This window comes from Phyllostomus hastatus, unplaced genomic scaffold, assembly GCF_019186645.2.
Source record: "Phyllostomus hastatus isolate PE091 unplaced genomic scaffold, TTU_PhHast_1.1 phas_scaffold_501, whole genome shotgun sequence".
Classification (NCBI taxonomy): domain Eukaryota; kingdom Metazoa; phylum Chordata; class Mammalia; order Chiroptera; family Phyllostomidae; genus Phyllostomus; species Phyllostomus hastatus.
Genome location: NW_025334033.1, coordinates 24815359 through 24834696, shown reverse-complemented (window position 1 = coordinate 24834696; position 19338 = coordinate 24815359). Strand labels below are relative to the sequence as shown.

At 33.7% G+C, this 19338-nt stretch overlaps 1 protein-coding gene across 9 annotated transcripts in view; it reads left to right on the top strand.

The window, feature by feature from the left end:
* Positions 1 to 19338, top strand: part of ICE2 (interactor of little elongation complex ELL subunit 2) — a 60728-nt gene that overhangs the window by 17185 nt on the left and 24205 nt on the right. For all 9 annotated transcript variants that reach the window (XM_045822824.1, XM_045822819.1, XM_045822821.1 and 6 more), the window contains 4 exons: positions 9802 to 9939; positions 10519 to 10635; positions 10885 to 11044; positions 12260 to 12441. In XM_045822824.1, the coding sequence (XP_045678780.1) occupies positions 9802 to 9939; positions 10519 to 10635; positions 10885 to 11044; positions 12260 to 12441 (597 nt within the window). The remainder of the gene's footprint in view (positions 1 to 9801; positions 9940 to 10518; positions 10636 to 10884; positions 11045 to 12259; positions 12442 to 19338) is intronic.

Genomic DNA, 19338 nt, shown 5'->3' with positions numbered 1-19338 from the left:
TTTATATCTTCCTTCTGGTCTGAAGCATTGATTTGAGTCCTGGTTTCCTTCCAGTCACTCTTAGTTCCCTGTTCATTTTCCTTTATTTCACTTCACATAGCCTTCACTTTTTCCTGTATTTTGTGTATGTCTTGTTTTTTTTAGCCAGATTGACTTGTCAAAACATTTCATCTCAAAATTTATATTTTACATCTCCACCCCAAAGATTCACTGGTATTTTTAACACTTACTTACTGTTTTAAAATTTTAGTTTTATGTTATGAAATGTAATGTACTTATGGAAAACTTATAGAACAAATATATACAGGTTAACAAAGAACTATACAGTGAACACTTTTATGTAATATAATTACATTTCCATGTGATTCTTTTCCAAATCAACAACTACAACATCACCAGTAACCCAGAAGCCCCCTGTGTATCTTTCCTGGATAATCACATTCTCCTTCATTGAAGAGATCATCACTATCCCAGATGTGGTGCTGATAATTTTCTATGCCTTTTTTTTTTTTTAATTTTTCTGGTAGTTCTTTAATCTCTCTTAGCTGTTTTTGAACTTTACATGAACAGAATTATTTTACTCTTTCATGTGAACAGAATTGTTTCTTCTTTCACTATTATGGTTGTAAGATTCATACGTATGTGTGTAGTTATAGTTCATTCATGGTCATTTCTGCACATTATTCCATTTTATGAATAAAGTACAGTTTATTCTGTTGATCAGAATTTGGGTAGTTTCCATTTTGGAGCTATTTTAAGCAATGCTTCTATGCAAATTCTTATACTTTTCTCTTGGTGCACATGTACACACATTTCTACCGGGCATAAAATTATGAATGGAATTGTTGGGTTATAGAAAATGCATTATCTTCCACTTTATCATATATGTAATGTCAAACTTTTTCCAAGGTAATTTTACCACTTTACATTCCATCTATCAGTTTATGAGAGTTTTGTTGCTCCATGTCCTCAACATTTGATAGTTAAAATCATCTTAGTTTTAGCCAATATAGAGGCTATGGTACTATATACTTAATAAGATTGTGCACCTTTTCTTACGCATAGTGCTCATTTCTTGTGAATTGACTGTTCCAGTTTTGCACTTTTCTGGATTTCCTATCTTTTTTTTTTATATGTGGGAGTCCTTTGTATATTTAAATAAAAAATTTTATAGGTTATATACTATGTTGGAAGTTTTTTTTTATTTTGATAAAAGTTTCTTTTAATCTACAAGCTCCCCCTCTATCCCCTTCTTTTTCTGCAACTTCATCTTTTCAGGAACCTGGGTCATTGGACCTGTGGAGTTTCCCCCAGCAGAGTATGAATGCATATTCATGATGATATTCAACACATCCCTTTTTTTCTGTATTTCTTACAAATTGTCAGTGGGATCCAGGAGCTTGATTAGAATTAGTCTTGCCAAAGGGGTTGAGCGCACAATTTGTGGTGTATTCTTTAATTAGGTGACACATTATATCCCGCTGTTTCTTTTTGTGTGATGTTCCATACCTAGATCCATTCATTTACTGGGGTTTGCAAAATTGTAGATTCTAATTGCTTTATTTTTATTTATTAGAATAATTTTATTAAGACATGTTTCCCTCATCTGCTCTTTGGTTTCCCACTTCCTATAGCAGGGAAAAAAAGATTATTTCCCTTTATATACCAGTTTTGAAAAAATTAATAGGTTCCTCCTTCTTCTCCAATGGTGAACAGTGTTTATTTTTTAAATATTAAATATTGGAATTACACCTATTTAGTGGGTTCTAGTCCACTGCAAGCATCCTTTTTGAAGCTTAAATAATACCAACTTTGGTCAGCTGACAAGCCCTGCATGCTGACTTTTGAACCCTTGTGAGTCACTCTTGTCCTCTTTGAGGCTCACTTTGAACACCATCTCTCCAGCTCTAGACCCAGCCATTTTCCAGAGCCCTTGTTGTTTGCTTGTTTTGTTGTAGTTTTAAGTGGGGAATGGTATTTCAAGGCTGCAGTCTGGGCACTAGGGATGCTCATTGCTCCTGGGTTCGTGGAACTAGGAGATATATATTTAAAGGAAAAATAACAATACTAATACTAACACTAATAAGGGATTACTGAAAACATTTTGAAAAAAATTTTTATGTGTTCTCCCTACTCTCCTCTACTTTCTCTAAAAGTTTATACTACTACATTTATATCATTACATACTAAATAATCTCCATTTTAATTCACATTCAATTTTTTAAATAGATTTTATTGAGGTATAATTTCTGTGTAAGTATTCATTTTAAGTGCATGTATGTGAGTTTTGACAAATGTGTACACACGTGTAGCCCTGACCATAATCATGATATGACGTATTTCTAACACCTTAAAACGATCTCTGTGCCTCTCCCATCGTGGCCTCAGGAAGCCACCAATGGACTTTCTGTCACCATGGACTAGATTTGCCTTTTCTAGAGATTCATGAAAATTGAGTCACATGCAATGTCTACTCTTTTGTATCTGGCTTCTTTGTCATTCAGCGTTTTTTGGATATTCATTCACATTGATACAAGTATCCATAATTGTTCCTTTTTGTTTTATATTTTTTACACAAAAAGTGATTTATCAGTTCAACTGTTGGTGAACATTTGTGTTATTTCCATTTTGGGGCAATTATGAATAAAGCTACTATGTACATTCTTGTACAAGGTGTTTTGGGGACATATGTTTTCATTTTAGGTAAATAACTAGGGGTAGAATTTTTAAATCATATGACAAATGTTAAATTTCATTTTATTTAATATTTTAAAAATATTTATTTGTAGAGAGCAGGAGGGAAAGAGAGTGGGGGAGAAACATTGATGTCAGAGACCAACACCAATCGGTTGCCTGTCCCGTGTCTCTAACCAGGGAACCAGCCTGCAAACCAGGCATGTGCTCTGACCAGGAATTGAACCAGCAACCCTTTGGTCTGCAGAACAATGCTCAACCCACTGAGCCACACCAGTCAGGGCAAATGTGGTTATATTTTATCAGAAACTGCCAAACTTTTTCACTGTAGAGGTAACCATCCCTGGCTGATGTGGTTCAGTGGACTGGGCACCGGCCTGCAAACCATAGTAGATGTAACCCTCTCACCAACAACATATGCGCTCCAGTTCTACACTTTTACCAACACTTAGTATTGTTCATCTCTTTTCATTTTAGCCAACCTAATTGGTGTGTAGTGGCATCTCATTATGGTGTTAATTTGTATTTCTCTGATAAACAGTGATATTTGGACATTTTTAAGTGCTTACTGGCTTTGTATATATTTTGTGAAAATGTCTTAAAATATTTTGCTGATTTTATTCGTTTTTATTTCTGAGTCTCAAAAGTTCTTTGTATAGTCTGAATACAAGTCCATTGTATACAGTTTCCTCCCAGTTTGTGACATGCTTTTAAATTTTTAACAATTTCTCAAAAAAAACCCCAAAAATTTTAATGAAGTTTAATTTTTCAAAATGTTTATGATTATTACTTTTAGGTGTTCTTGCATGGAAATATTTTCCGGTCCCAGGTGGTTCTCTTCTGGGGTCACTTTTACTCTTTTACTCTGTCCCACATCCTCCCCCCCCACCCACCCCCGGGACTTTATCAATGTCTGGAGACATAATTGGTTGTCACACTGGAAGATTGATACTAGTATCTACTGACTAGAGGCCGGGGATGCTGCTAAAAATTCTACAATACTCATGACATCCCCACAACAAAAAATTACCCAGCCCAAAATGCTGATAATGGTTATGTTGAGAAAACCTGCTCTTGAGGTTTTATGGTTTTAATTTTTATTTGAATGTCTTTGTTCAAGTTATTTTTTGTGCAATATGTGAGGTTTGAATCAAAGTTTATTTTTCTGTCATATGGATATCTAGTTCTAGAGTAGTGATTTTCAACTAAAGAGTGCTTTTTGCCTCCCAGCAGATGTCTGGAGACATTTTTGGTCATCTCAAGTGAGAAAGGAGTACTTCTGGCTTCTAGTGGGTAGAGCCAAGGATGTTGCTCAGTATTCTACAACGTACAGGACATCCATAAAGAATTATCTGGTCCAAAATGTCAATAGTGGCAATGTCGAGAAACTCTGTCTAAAACCATTGGTTGAAAAAGCTATTCTTTTCTTCATTGAATTGCCTTGTCACCATAGAAATGTGGGTCAGTTTTCTAATAATGTTCTATTCCATCAATCTATATATGTGACTTTATGCCAATACCTCCTGGTCTTGTAGTAAGTTTTGAAACCATGTGGTGGAAGTCCTGCAACTTTGTTCTTTTTTAATCATTGTTTTCGCCCTTATCAGTCCTTTGCATTTCCATGTAAATTTTGGTATTAGCTTGTCAGTTTCTACAAAAATGCTAGGTAGGATTTTCACTGGGATTGCTTTGAATCTATAGAACTTGTATTTTACAAATATCTCAAAATAGTTTAGATTGCCTTTTATCCTTTTTAAAATAAAATCTGATTATCGCTTATCTTTTAATTAGAAAGTTTATTCATTTACATTTATTATACTAATTGGTGTATATGGACTTGCTTGTTATTTGTACTTGTCTTACTTTTTCTAAACAACTTCTTTTACTACTTTTAAAGGAATTGACTCTCCCCACCCCTTCCTTTTCTCCTTTCTGTTGATTTGGCATTTACACATTGTTTTGTTTCGTTTCTTTTTTCTCTTAGGGGTTATCCTTGAATTTTTACATTGAATTTTTCCCCTCATTGAATTACCTCATTACCTTTGATATGTGGGTCATTTTCTCACTCTCTGTTCTATTAAGCTACACGTCCAAAGACCACAGAGCATTTTGACTTTCACCACGTCCTCCTCATTGATACTGTTGTTTTAATGCTGTCTCTTTTTAAGACCCACTTAATATTACTATTTTATACAATGTTTAATTTATCTAATTTTTTGTCTTTTCTTTATTCTCAAATCTACAATCTGAAATCCTCTTCATTATTCTTGAAATGCTGTATGTTCTACATGTTCCTTTGATGAAGTTCTCTTGGTGATAATTCTTTTTTTAATCTGGAAATATATTTATTTTGCTCTCATTCTAGTAAGATTGGTTTTTTTTCTATACATAGTTGTAAGTTGACAGTTTGTTGTATTTCTTAAGATTTGAAAATAAAATTGTACTTTTTCTGGCTCGTGTTATTGCTATTAAAAGTGTTACCTGTTTAAAGTCATTTCTTTTAGGGAATCTATCTTTTCTCTCTAACCTTTCTTTATTTTTGGTGTTTTACAGTCTTGTTGCAATGTGATTTTTTTTTCCTGCTTGGTTCATTTTGTCTTTCTTTCAATTTTTTTTGAGGAACATATTAAATTTCTTTACTAAAACAGTGCTGCCCACCTCATTGGTTATCCTGAAGAGTAAATGAGATATGTCATGTAAAGCATAGTATCTAGAATGTGATAAAGACTCCATGAGTGTTATTAATTGATGCCTTTATTATTAACATTTGCATTATTGTGAATTCATATCCTTCAATTCTAGAAAATTCCCAGCCATTTTAAATGATTGCTGCTTCTTCATTTTCTCAACTCTGTCATTTTGGGATTCCCAAATACTAAGTTTAGACCTCAGTTTTTCTTCAGGTTCTCTTTCTCTCTTTTTTCTTTTTGGTAAAATATACATGACAGCCCTGACTAGTGCGGCTTGATGGGTTACACGTCATCCTGCCAGAACCAAAGGTCGCTGGTTCAATTCCAGGCAGGGCACATACCTCAGTTGTGGGTTACTTCCATGTTGGGGCATGAATGAGAGGCAACTCATTGATGTTTCTCTGTCACGTAGATGTTTCTCTCCCTTTCTTTCTCCCTCCCTTACCCTCTCCAAATAAAGAAAGAAGCAAACATACTCTAAAATTTACCACTTTGGCCATTTTTAAGGACAGTTAAATGGCATTAAATATATTCACACTGTTGTGAGCATATTTCTACAGTCCATCTCCAGAACTTTTTTATCTTCCCAAACCGAAACTCTACTCGTTAAATATGTCATTATTTGCCCCTCCCCTGGCCCCTGGCAACCATTATTCTTCTTTATGTCTGTATGAATTTGATTTCTCTAAGTATCTCATATACAGTATCTGTCCTTTTGTGATTGGCTCCTTTCACTTAGCATAATGTCACTAAGCTTCAATCGTACAGTGTCAGAATTTCCTTCCTTAAAAAAATTTTTTAATACTCCTAATATAAAATTTGCCATCTTAACCACTTTTAAGTGTCAAGTTCAGTAGTATTAAATACATTCATATTGTGTAGCCAATCTCCAGAACTCTTTATCTTGTAAAACTGAGACTTTATACCCAGTTCTGAGCTGTTTCTACTCAACACTCTGACACCAAATTTGTTGAGGGATGGGGGCAAGATTTCCCCACACCAACCGATTCTCAAACTTTCAAGATAGTAAGCCTAGGGCTCCCATGAACCCCACCTCTGATTCAATAGTTTTGCTAGAATGGTGTACTAAATTCTGGAAAGTACTTGCTATTTTCACTTTTTATAAAGGATACATCTCAGGAACCGCCAAATAGAAGAGAGATGCATAGGGCAAGGTATAAGGCAAGGGGCACACCACCCTTCCAGCACCTCTGCATATTCACCTGAGAGCTCTCTGAACCCCATAGTTTAAGGTTTGGTGTTGATGTTTCACTTTGTTGGCATGATTGGTTATCATTGGCTCTTAGTGACTAACTCCCCTACCTAGAGGTCAAGAGTAGGACTAAAAGTTCCAGCCCTCTAATCATGCCTTGGTCTTTCTGGCAGCCAGTCGCCTCATTAGCATAAAAAAGACATTCTTAGCACTCAGGGGGTTGTACATGTTTCAGGAGCCATGTGTCAGAAACCAGGAACAAAGACCAAATGTACCTTTTTTATCCTCACCTGAGGATATGTTTATTGATTTTTTAGAGAGGGGAAGGGAGAAAGAAAAAAAATCGATGTGAGAGACACTGGGTATCAAACCTGCAACCTACATATAAGCCCTAACTGCAATCGAACCCACAACCTTTTGGTGTATGGGGCATCGCTCCAACCACTGAGCCAGCCTGCCAGGGCCCAAATGTGTGTTTCTTATTGTATCACCCATTAAACCATAACTCCTAATTTCCCCCTTCTCCTAGCTCATGGCAACCACCATTCTACAATACTTTCTGAATTTGTCTAGGTGCTGTCATAAATGGAATATAACAGTATTCTTTTTGTGACTGGCTTGTTTTATTTAGCATAGTATCTTTAAGAATCATCTGTGCTGTGCATGTGTCTGAATTTCCTTCATTTTTAAGGTTGAATAAGTATCCCATTGTATGTGTATGAACATTTTATTTATTCATCCATTGTTGAACACTTCAGTGGCTTCTACCTCTTGGCTGTTGGGAATAATGCTTCTGTGAACATGGATGTACAAATACCCGTTCAGATCTTTATTTTCCAAGGGTTAAATATGCTAGCCTCATGTTCAGCTCTCGGCTTGGTCTTAGAACTGGTTGAGGCATTTGTCTTCAAGCTCCCTCACCTTTTGTGGGTTTTCTTACTGATCACTGCTCCTCCTCACTCTAAGTGTTTCAATTTTAATTATTTATGGTCCTTGGAGATTCTCCTGTTTTACCGAGCCCAGCAGTGCTATAAAAATTGTTAGTTGTAATTTATCCAGGATCTAGTGTTATTTGGATAGGAGTGCTCCTCAAGATACCTACCTATTCAACAATACTGCCAGAAGTGCCTATTAAACTTTGAAACATATATGATATCTATATATAATGGAATACTACATAGCCATAAAAAGTGATGAGATATTGCTCTTTCGGACAACACGAATCAATCTTGAGAGAGTATCAAGCTAAGTGAAGTAAGCCGGAGGGACAAAGACAGGAATTATATGGTTTTATTCACATGTGGGATATAAAACAGAAAGCAACAAACTCATATATAACAAACATTATGGAGATTACCAGAGAGGAATGAGGTAGGAGAAAGAAGAGGAGATAAAAAGGTTCAAATATATGATGACAGAAATAGACTAGATTCTGGGTGTGAGTATACGATGTAATATACAGATGTTGTATTACAGAATTATACACCTGAAACTTACATAATGTTATTAACCAATGTCATCCCATATAAATTTTCATTAAAAAAATATGTGTATGATACCATTTTTTATGGCCCAAAAATAAAATTTAGGGAGATTGTCATTTTCACTTTTCTGTGTAGTGATAGATCTGTATTGTGTGCATGCATGTGGTTTTGGGGTATTTAACTTTCAAGTTATTTTGCATGTTAAGTAATATTCAGTGGGTGAATGTTGGGGAACAGCCTGAATCTCTCAACCTTGCTTGTTCACTCCCAGCTGTTTTTCAAAGACAAATAAATTATTAGTTGAAAAACCTTTTTAATTAAGTATATCAAATATAATGTTCCTTTAGTTGCTTAATATCTACCAGTTGTGAAATACCTTTAATAATATATAATCTATTGAGTATAGGTATAAAATTGTCTTAGATTTTTCCTCTGACTCTTTCTCTTGCCAAAATTACTGAATTAAGGAAAACTCAAATAAAAGCACTGTGACATCCAGCAATTTTACCAAGAAAGATGTGCCACTAAATCTCTAACCAGAATGGTCTCTATGCCACATAGTTCTTTTGTAACTTTGCATGTTTAGATTCTCACAATGGCTGCCATAGGACAGGAATGTTAGGCATGCAAATAACTAATGTCATCAATGAAGAACAAAAGTATACTGATCTGAGTTTGCAGGGGAGTAGAGTTTAAAAAAACAAAACAGCTTTTTCATGTTAACTTGCATCTGCCTTAGTTGCAAGTAATATTCTGAATTAAATACTAAGGGCAATATTGAAAAGCATGGAAGGAAGGGGAAAATGTGAAAGAGCTGAGAGTGAGGATTAAGAGGGTAAGACAGGGATATGAAACTGTAGTTGGACAGATATACTGTAGTAAAGTTATTGATTTGTAATGACAGATTTTATTAATGTCTGAAGAAAAAGGAGATACACATAAGACATGCTTATTACTAAGGGCTTTTGTGATATAAAATACATTCTACAAGGATCAGGTTAGGTTCATTGACAAAAACAAATACCTTAGAAGATAGTGCCTCTGTAGTTTAAAAATTGTAAACCCTACCCCCACCCAAAACTGCTATGTTCCTTTGAGTTATCTACATGTTATCACAAGGCAAGTGTTGGGTAAAGCTGTGAGTTTTATTTCCTTCCTGGTTACATTTCCTGGTAAGTTAGTATTTTGAACAGGGTTTGGAGAAAAGAAAAATGCTCCATGTTTGAATTAGTTAAAACATTTATCTCTTTTTTTTTTGGTTGTAGATTAGAATGACATGTAGGATAACTACGTTAATTCTTTGTGCTTAGCTTTAATATTTTTAGGATATTAAACTTATTCCTAATTATTCATATAACTACTTTTATGGCAGTAAAGTGTTTTGAAATTTTCATTTGGCTTTATTTCCTTGACAGTTTCTTAAATAGCATACAAAATATGTCTTCTATTTAATTTTAAATTTTAATACAATTGCTAATTTTAGTATTATTAAATATCGGTATTTTCAGAAATTAAACATAAAAGAATTGTTATGAAAAATAAGAGATTACATCCAGTGAAGAATATACAATACACCTGGATTGTTAAAACTTTGGTTAATGAAATGAAGCTATATTTGAAATGCATAATTATTTAGCCACATGTAACTAAATTATTTCTGTTAGATTATTAAAGAAAGAAGTACAATGAAAATGAATTTCTCTTGGTTTTTCTTTTCTAGCAAAGTTTAAGAGCTTGCATTGACCAAGTAAAAAAGTATCCAGAATTCTATACTCTCCATGAAGTCACCAGCTTAATGGGATTCTTCCCATTCAGAATAGAAATGGGATTAAAACTAGAAAAAACTCTTCTTGCATTGGTAAGATTTACCATATGAAAGTGTATACTTATTTTTGTTTGAAACATCATCTGTATTTCACGTAGACAACATTTGTGTTTAAATTTTGAACAATAATGAGATACCACTTTTAAAATATGCAGTATAAATGTGTCCTTTTTTAAATGGATTCCAGTACTTGATGTTTTTAAAAATGTCGCTACCCACTTTATTTCTTGATTTTGTTAGTGCCCATCTTAATGTTACTGAATATAAGCAAGAAGTCATATTTTTAAAGGAATTTTATGCACAATCATGGAAGTGTGGTGAAGAGGATAATTTAGTTTCTACTATACTCTGTGATCATTTGTACCTCACAGTATGAGGTAAAAGTTTAAAGCAGCAGGAAAATTCTATGGCACCCATGTCTTTGGCCCTTTATATATACATATATAGTGGTTGTCAAGCAAGACAACATGAAAGTCAACTTAAGACTCTAAATTTGACATTTTCATTTAGTAGAATGAAGAATTTTAACTTCAAAGTTTCTTACGATGAAAGGATACTCAGAAAAAATGCATCAAGATTTTTGCAATAAATGTTTTTTTTTTTCTTATTTAGGGTAGCGTGAAATACGTGAAAACAGTGTTTCCCTCAATGCCTGCAAAGCTACAGCTCTCAAAAGATAACACATCTGCCTCTGAGACACCAGAACAAACAGCTGCAGCTATGCATTATGTAAGGACGAAGGCGGTTTGGGGTCTTTAAGTAATCTTCTGTACATATAATCTGATTATTCTGAAGTTCTCTTCCTGAATTTCTTCAGTTCTTTTTATTACTTCATTAAAGAAGTTTCCACGGGGTTGGAGCCGGGAGGGGATAAGTGGACAAAATGGTAATGGGAAAAAATAGACAATACAAAGTTAATTTAAAAAAAGAAATTTCCAATAGGCATAATGAAATAACAAGTCTTATGTTGTTTTCCAGGATATTAGTAAAGATCCAAATGCAGAGAAGCTTGTTTCCAGATATCATCCTCAGATAGCCCTAACTAGTCAATCATTATTTGCCTTATTAAATAATCATGGACCAGACTACAAGGAACAGTGGGAAATTCCAGTGTCTGTTCAAGTAATACCTGTTGCAGGTTTGTGATTTGCCATGTCAGGTAATGCTCTTAGCAGAGGAGTTGTGATGGTTCTATTTCAGCAGTCTAATTATAGTCAGTTATCAAATACAAAAATACAAGTTTTGATTTAAGGAGGATGTAAGTTTGACATTTACATTCAATGGAACTTTTTTAAAATAGATGGTGCTACCATAGAATTGACACCCAGAGATAAATGAGTTATTACATCTACAGAACCTGTATTTGTGTTAGGACTAAGAGGTGTTAAAGAAATAATTATGGTTTAGTGTGACCAAAAATACATGATATGGTTAGGTTCTTTATCTTTCAATGAAATGAAAGATAATTGAAAGCCTCAAATGGGCGGGTGAGTTTATTAGGCAGCCTCAAATGGGTGGGTGAGTTTCCAGGACTTACTTACTTGTCTGTTACTGGAATTCAGAATTAAAATAGGTCTATACTTATGAACATAAGTTAGTCTATTGAAAGTAAAATTATATTTGCATATAAATTCCTCTGTACAAAAGATTATTCCCTCCCTGGCTGGTGTAGCTCAATAGATTGAGCTCGGGCTGCAAACCAAAGAGTTGCTGTTTTGATTCCCAGTCAGGGCACATGGCTGGGTTGTGGGCCAGGTCCCCTGTGGGGACCACGTGAGAGGCAACCACACATTGATTTTTCTCTCCCTCTCTTTCACCCTCCTTTCCTCCCTCCCTTCCCCTCTTTCTAGAAATAAATAAACCTTAAAAAAAGGATTATTCCCTTTCTGTTTTGGTTCATATTTAATAATTTTTTCTTATTACCCAGAAGTACTATTATGATTATATGTAACAACATAATTCTGTAAATTAGGACTGTGTCTAATGAAACAAAACTACAAATTAGAATTAAATGTAATATATTCTCTGTGGTAAAAATTGTATCACCTTTTGAAAGCATAACCCTGTAAGAACTGAGTATTAATGATGGTGAAAGTATAACAATAAAAGCAGAAATCCTTTTTGAAAATTGTTAGAAAGAAAACATTTTTCTTGCCAGTTTTATTCTCTGGTCCTCAGATCTCTAAGGAACTTTAAAGGTTTTCTAGTTCAAGGTTGGCAAATATATGGGACTTGTGCTCCCACTTTCCTATCTTATGTCTCTTTGTTTAGTGATCCTTCTGTCATACATCCTGGGTTTTTTTCTTAAATTAACTACTAGAAACTGACCACCCTCTTCTGTTTCTGTTTTAAGGTTCAAAACCAGTTAAAGTAATTTATATTAATTCACCACTTCCCCAAAAGAAACTGACAATGAGAGAGAGAAATCAAATCTTCCATGAAGTTCCATTAAAATTCATGATGTCCAAAAATACATCTGTTCCAGTCTCTGCAGTATTTATGGACAAACCAGAAGACTATATACCTGAAATGGATGTATGTAATGGTTTTTATTTCTTAAGGGAATGTATTTGTTTATTCTGTCGAAGCCTAAAGTTTTATTATAGGTCTCTAAATCTGTAGATAAAAATTCGAAACTTAAAATTGAACCCCAGGTCAAGCTAGTCTTTTGGCAAGTAACTTAACTTCCCTTAGCCTCAGTTTTTTTCCCTATTTAAAAAAAAAGTGATTAATACCTACTTCACAAGATTGCTGTAAGCATTAAGTTTGACATTACATGTAAAATGCTGAGCACAGTCTTTAGTATACACGTAGTAAAAACTCAGTCAATGACGGTGGTAATTGTGGTGAAGTTGTATTTAATTATTTGTATTTATATTTAAGGTTTGTGTTTTTTTTAAGTATGAAAAGAAACAGATAAATTTGATACAGAAAGTATTTGGTCAGATTGTTAATTCTTTTCAGTATGCTTAACTGTGTGACCCTAAGCCAGCTATATAACTTCTGTGTCTACTATGCTTATCTGTAAAATGGGTATCATGATATTATTTAAGTCATGGGAATATTTGGAATTAGATGAGTTAATACATGTAAAGCATTTGGAACAATGTGTGGCACTCCATAAATAGTAGCTTTTATTATTTTGTGTATTTTAAAACATTTTCCCATGATTATTAAAGTGAGACATTTTGTTTATACCAAACTTTCTTCATTTGTTCTACAACTGTTTATTGATAATACTGTTCTATACTGCACTGAGGATACAGCAGTGAATATAAGTAAAGTCTCTTTTCTTTTGGAGCTTTCATCAGTGGTGGAGGGCACAGATAATTAACAAAATAATAGCAAAAAAAGCAGATAGTAATAAATGCTATGCAGAAAAATAGAGTAGGTTGAGGCAAGGAGGTAGAAATGGGAATATTTCGAGAGATTTATGGTCAAGAAGGCTTTTCCAAGGACAGGAAATATGAACAGAGACATGAATAAAGTGAGAGAGAAAACAAATTTAGAAAATAAAATAGAAAAACATTTTTTATTACTGCCTAAGAAAGAGCTCATACTATCTTAAGGATACTACCCTTTTGTGTTTTATATTTGTTTATATGTTTTTCTCTGTTTGCCACTTGTCTTTTAATATTTTCATAATGTATATGTTCATAGAACACTTCCAACTTTTCTTAAATTTTTTTGTTTTACATTTTGAAATCTACCTAAAACTTATATTAATGTGAGGAAATGTCAGGAAGTAACAAGTACTATGAAGAAACATGAAATAGGTTAAAAAGGATGAAAACTGACAGAGTAACTCCTTTCATTAATGACAGACCACATTATTTGGATCTTTCTCATTACTGCTGACAACTAAAGCTGAACAAAATAAAGAAATTCTTTCTTAAAGTCATCAAAGAGCTAACAAGATAGTGAGGAATTACAGGGCTGAGATATCAGAGAAGACCAGAAACCAGGGAGGTACTGCTGTCACTTAGTGTTTTTTTTATTATTATTTTAATTTTTTATTTTTGCCCTGGGTAGTATTGGCCAGTTCTGAAGAGGCCACAGAAAATGAACTGTGGTTTTGGCAGCATGACAAGACTAGGGAGACAAAAATCACTGTTCAGTTTTTCATCAAAGGTGTGGACCCTGCAGGGCAACACCCCAAAAGTAAGGGTGAACCAGAAACAAATCAGCTTTCTCAGAAGTTGTAGCTTGAGTTTGGACTTGAACTTGGATTCAGATGCCTTTAGATTACTAGTGTCTGTAGACATGTAGCAAAAGCAAATGAAAATAATTCTTAGAGGAACATCACATAATTTTGAGCCTCAAATTGTTTCTGTGAATTACTTTTAAAACTACAGGATAATTTTTTAACTTTTTTTAATCCTCACCTGAGGACATGTTTTATTGATTTGAGAGAGAGAAGATAGGGAAAAAGAGGGAAACATCAATCAGTTGCCTCCTGTACATATCCCACCCAGGGACTGAGCCTGTAACCCAGGCATGTGCCCTAATCAGGAATCAAACCCTCAGACTTTTGGTGCAAGCGATAATGCTCCAACCAACTGAGCCACCCAGCCAGGGCTAAAATATAGCATATTTTAAAATAAGTTCTTAAAATATAGATAACTAGAAATAGGAGGAGATCATGCAGATACTATGAGCTAGAGCCATCAGAAACAATGACCAAAGAAACAGACTCACATGAATGGATCTTAGAATTATCTGTCAAAAGCTATTAGCCAACTCTGTTAAATTATACAGTACTCAACGATATTAATGCTTAAAAATTTCAGTGAGGAACCGGAAACTTTTAAAAGCCAATCACATTTGAAAAAGAACTAAGTAAAAATTTTAAAACTGAAAATATGATAAGTACAGTTAAGGGGAAAGAAAGAGACAATTGTACTTGAACAACAAGAAAAAAAATAAAAATTCTGTAAATGGGGTCATTAAAGCACTTTAGATAATGCTGAGAAGAGAAGCAATAAACTGAAAGATGTGTCTGAAAAGACTGTCTGTGATGTGACACAGACAATAAAGAGAGGTGAGAATATGGTGAGAATGTTCAGCGTGTGTAGCTGCACCCAGAAAGGTGGTGTGAGAGAGAGATTGGGACCAAGTCAGTACTTGGAGACAAAGAGAAAACTCTTAAAAGCCATCAGAGAAATAAAAGGACTGAGAGTTAGACAGACAAATAACTTCTCAACAACAACAATGGAAGCCAGAAGACATTGGAATGATATATTGTGCTAAGAAGAAGAAAATCCATTTACTAAAATTTTCTAACCATATTAAACAAGGTCTTTTTCATTAAAAATTGAGTTTGGTACCAGTAGACCTCCTCTAATGGATATTTTTGAGGCATGAGGAAAATAATCCCAATGGAAGGAGGAATGAAGAAAAACAAAAGTGAAAATAATGTTTATAGGCTCTAATTTTAAGTGATTGCAGGGACACTCAAGAAGTTAAGAGATTTCTAAGGTTTCTAGATTCCTGGACAATAAGAACTCTAGAAACTAACCAGCCAAAGTCCTTTCCAAGACAAAAGCCTTCACTCAGTAAAAATTACTGGTAGTAGAGTCCATATTGACCAGAACAAGGACATTAAAGATCAAAAAAAAGAAGTTTTCAGATAACTATAGGAGAGAATAGAGGAACCAGATGTCAGAATATACTCAAGATTCACACACATACACATGAACCTACATGTGTGCATACTTCATGGTAACAATGAAGCATGAGTGTAGAGCCATGAAGCTAAGAAAGCCATCCTGGCACATCCCCCCACACAGTGGTTCTCCCATAGGAGAGCCTGTCTCGTTTAAACATGAAGAACATGAGAGGATTGTTGATGGAAGCTTTTACAAAGGTATTAGAGGAAAAAGAAGCAGGTGCTATAACATTTCTATAATCAAGATGTACCCACAAAATGTGAAAACTGTTCATTCTAGAAATCTCAATTCTAGAAATGTAGCTCAGAAGTACACCAGGAAAAGAACAAAATGTATGTGCAAGTTATTCATTGTAGTACTGTTTGCAGTAGTAAAAGATGGGAGACAATTCCCATGTCCCTTAATGGGGTATTGATTAAATAAAGTATACATTCTTAATAGCATAATAAGCAGCTATTAAAAAGAATGAGGAAACTCTAGATATGCACCTATACAGTGATCTCCAAGATATGTTGTTAAGTGAAAAAGGCAAGGAAGAGAACATTTCCTGTAATAGGCTACTTTTTATTTAAGGAAGGAACAGGATGGAGCAAAAGTAGGTTTACAATTGTGAGTATGTGAAACACAGTTTATTCTTGTATTACTATTTATTGTATTATTTTCCATACAAACAACTGTAAACCTTTTGTCCCACCCTGTATACACACATACATATTTGCATATGTTTTGAAAGAAAATTCGTACAATGAAGAATAAATTTAAAACTAATGAAAATGGTTAATTGGAGGAGGAATGGAACATAGAGGAGGCAGGATTATCAACTGGATTTCTCTGAATATCTTTTGTTTTATAGTTTTAACTTTAAGCCATATAAATATTTTATATGCCTATAAAATAAATTTTAAAATATTAAAAAGCCAGTCAAAGCTGAAGTGAAACAAATGAATCCACTGTATACCAAGTTAGTAGTTTAACCAGAGAATTATTTTAAGTGATTAGAAACTTGGTAATTTGACTGTATAGCCCTAGAGATTTATATCCTAAGTTCAGAAAGAACTGCTGAAAAATCTTTAACTGCATATTGCTATTTTTATTTTGAATACACTAGTATGATAAAGCAAGTAAGTTAATATTAAGCACTGAGAATTTCAACATAAGAGATAAAAATGCCAGTCAAAGAAGTTAAGTAGTACTGCAACAACAATTAAAATAAAAATTTTTTTTTAAAAAGGAGGAGCACTTATGTGAGGTTATATGGAGGAGCAATACTGAGAGTAAGGGATAGGAAGTCAGCATAGTGTAAGAGCAAATAAGTTTACCACAATAGTAATAAAGCTCAGGAAGATGGTGAAATGGATTAAGACCAGGGAGGGGTGCTGTGTGGTCTTTGTAATAACAATAATATGATAGAAAATATATAACCTTAATAAAAAGAATACAAACAAAAAAAGTTAAGTAAATGCCTTCTGATAATACTGGAATCATATCAAAAAGACATCGGAGCCAACTTGAAGGGTTTCCCATTGGCCAGAGATGTGTTAGTCTGACTATGGTAAAGGATGGCTGCAATGGATGGAAATGTATGAACTATGTTAAAATCCATGAATTTATAATAATACTTTCCAAAAAAGTACTAGTCACTTTCAAAGAATGCTTGTACAAGAAGTCATTATTCTGACAACTGATTTAAAAAAAATCAAGTATTTGTCTTGCCTTTCCAGTACAAACTATATTTCAGGGTAATGAGAGAATATGACTGTCATCATTTTGTAGCTTCTAATGAAATAGTGAATCTAGGCAATGATCCTCATCAATAGCCGCTAAAACCATTAGGAGATCAATGAGGAATTTTATAATGGATAGATTAAGTTGATGAAACCTGATGAACCAACAAATCAATTGTAACATCACAAGAAGAAAGATAACCAGGCATCATTAGCCTCCTGATTGAAGTGGGAGCACAAAGTGCCACACATAACATATTCAGGTTAAGGAAAATGGTACCTGAACCTGATTAAGTTACTAGATCATTTTAATAGGAAATTCCAAGGATATAAGACTGTGTTAAATGACATTATAGGGATGCACAAGTTAAAATCCAAAATGCAGAAATTTTTACAGGATAACTTAATCTGGTTTCTTCTACAAATATCTGGCCGATGAGGGAGTTGGCCGAGTTTGAGGAGAGTCATTTGACAAATTAAAATAAATTGAGAGATGTATCAACCAATTGGATACTGATTGCAATAAACAATTATAAAAACACATCACACTGGGAAATTTTAACACTTGGTCTGTTATTTTATAACATTAGGGAACTATTTTTCTGATATAATTAATGATATATTTTATAGAAGAATCCTTTTATAGCTGCACAATATTTATGGATACATACTATTTACAGATAAATATTTTTAACTTGAATTCCATTGTGAGAATTGTTTCTCAGTTCATTAAATTTTGGTTTTATATTTATGAAATTTCTTTATTTTATTATGATTATATTCTTATTTCTTGCAAATGCTATGAATGATACTTCTGATTTTTAATGTCTGCTTTCTAATTTTTGCTTTTAAATATCATATTTGTTACTATCATATTAATTGATTTAATAATTGGAGTATTTCTTATTTCCAAGGGCTTGGATATTTTGTTTGTTTACATTTTTCTTAATGATGTGTTATTTACTTTTAAACAGAGAGTAAGACCTTAGCAAATTGTGCTTTGTACTGTATTGATGTTTTTTTTAATATTAATTTATAGTCCATCTTTGGAAATGCCCGTTGGATTCTTGGGAGGGAAAAGGTATATCTTTGTAGTCTGTATGTATGTTTCCAGTTATTTATATATATTTCTTTCAACCACTTAATCTCATTTGTACTTTCTGTTTCTATTTTACATATTAGAGACAGTGTATCCTTGACCAAGTACAGTAGTTTTTCTATCAAATTTTCATTTTATTTTTAAGTTTTGACTACCTATTTTGATGTTTTTGACATGTCACAATTCATGACCAGACCATATCTATTTATCATGGACTTCTTCTTTTTTCAGCATTGGACTCCTTTCCTTGTCTAATGCATTTTGCATTGAATTCAGCTTTGTCTAACACTGAATGTTGCCATTCTGTCTCTATTTCTTGATGTTATGCCTTGTGGTTTTGTTTTTTAATATTTTTGTGAAAGAATGTCTTATGTAAAATAGCATATAGTTTAATTTAATTTTATTTTTTTACTAAATCTAGTCGTCTTTTTACTTTAGTAAGAGGTGCCATTTACCGAGAAGCTACTATGTGCCAGAGACTATACCAAGCATTTTTCTATGTAGTGTTTTTCATTTAATCCTTAGAACAAATCCAAGAAGATGACCCTATTATCACTATTTTAGTGATGAAGAAATTAAGGTTCAGAGAGGATAAAAAAAACTTAACACAGGCTGATCTTACTCACTACTTAATTGCTGTCAGATGATTTCTTTCTCAAATCCTAAGCTGCAAAGTTAACAGGTGTACATAGCCCAGGCTGTAACCAAATTTCCATGGTATGTGTTTAAAGTGCTATGCCAGACTGAGGAGAGGTCTGCTGCAGCTTGGGGAAGAGGACAGTTTATTCTTGAATAAATTAAAGCTCTTCCATTATCAAAATAGTACATGAAAAACTACCACTTCAATGGCTTTGTGTCCTAGAATACAATAAAATCACTTCCTGTCCATTTCTCCTCCTGTTACTGAGATTTGTTTTCCCTGAGTAGTTGTAGAAAGTCA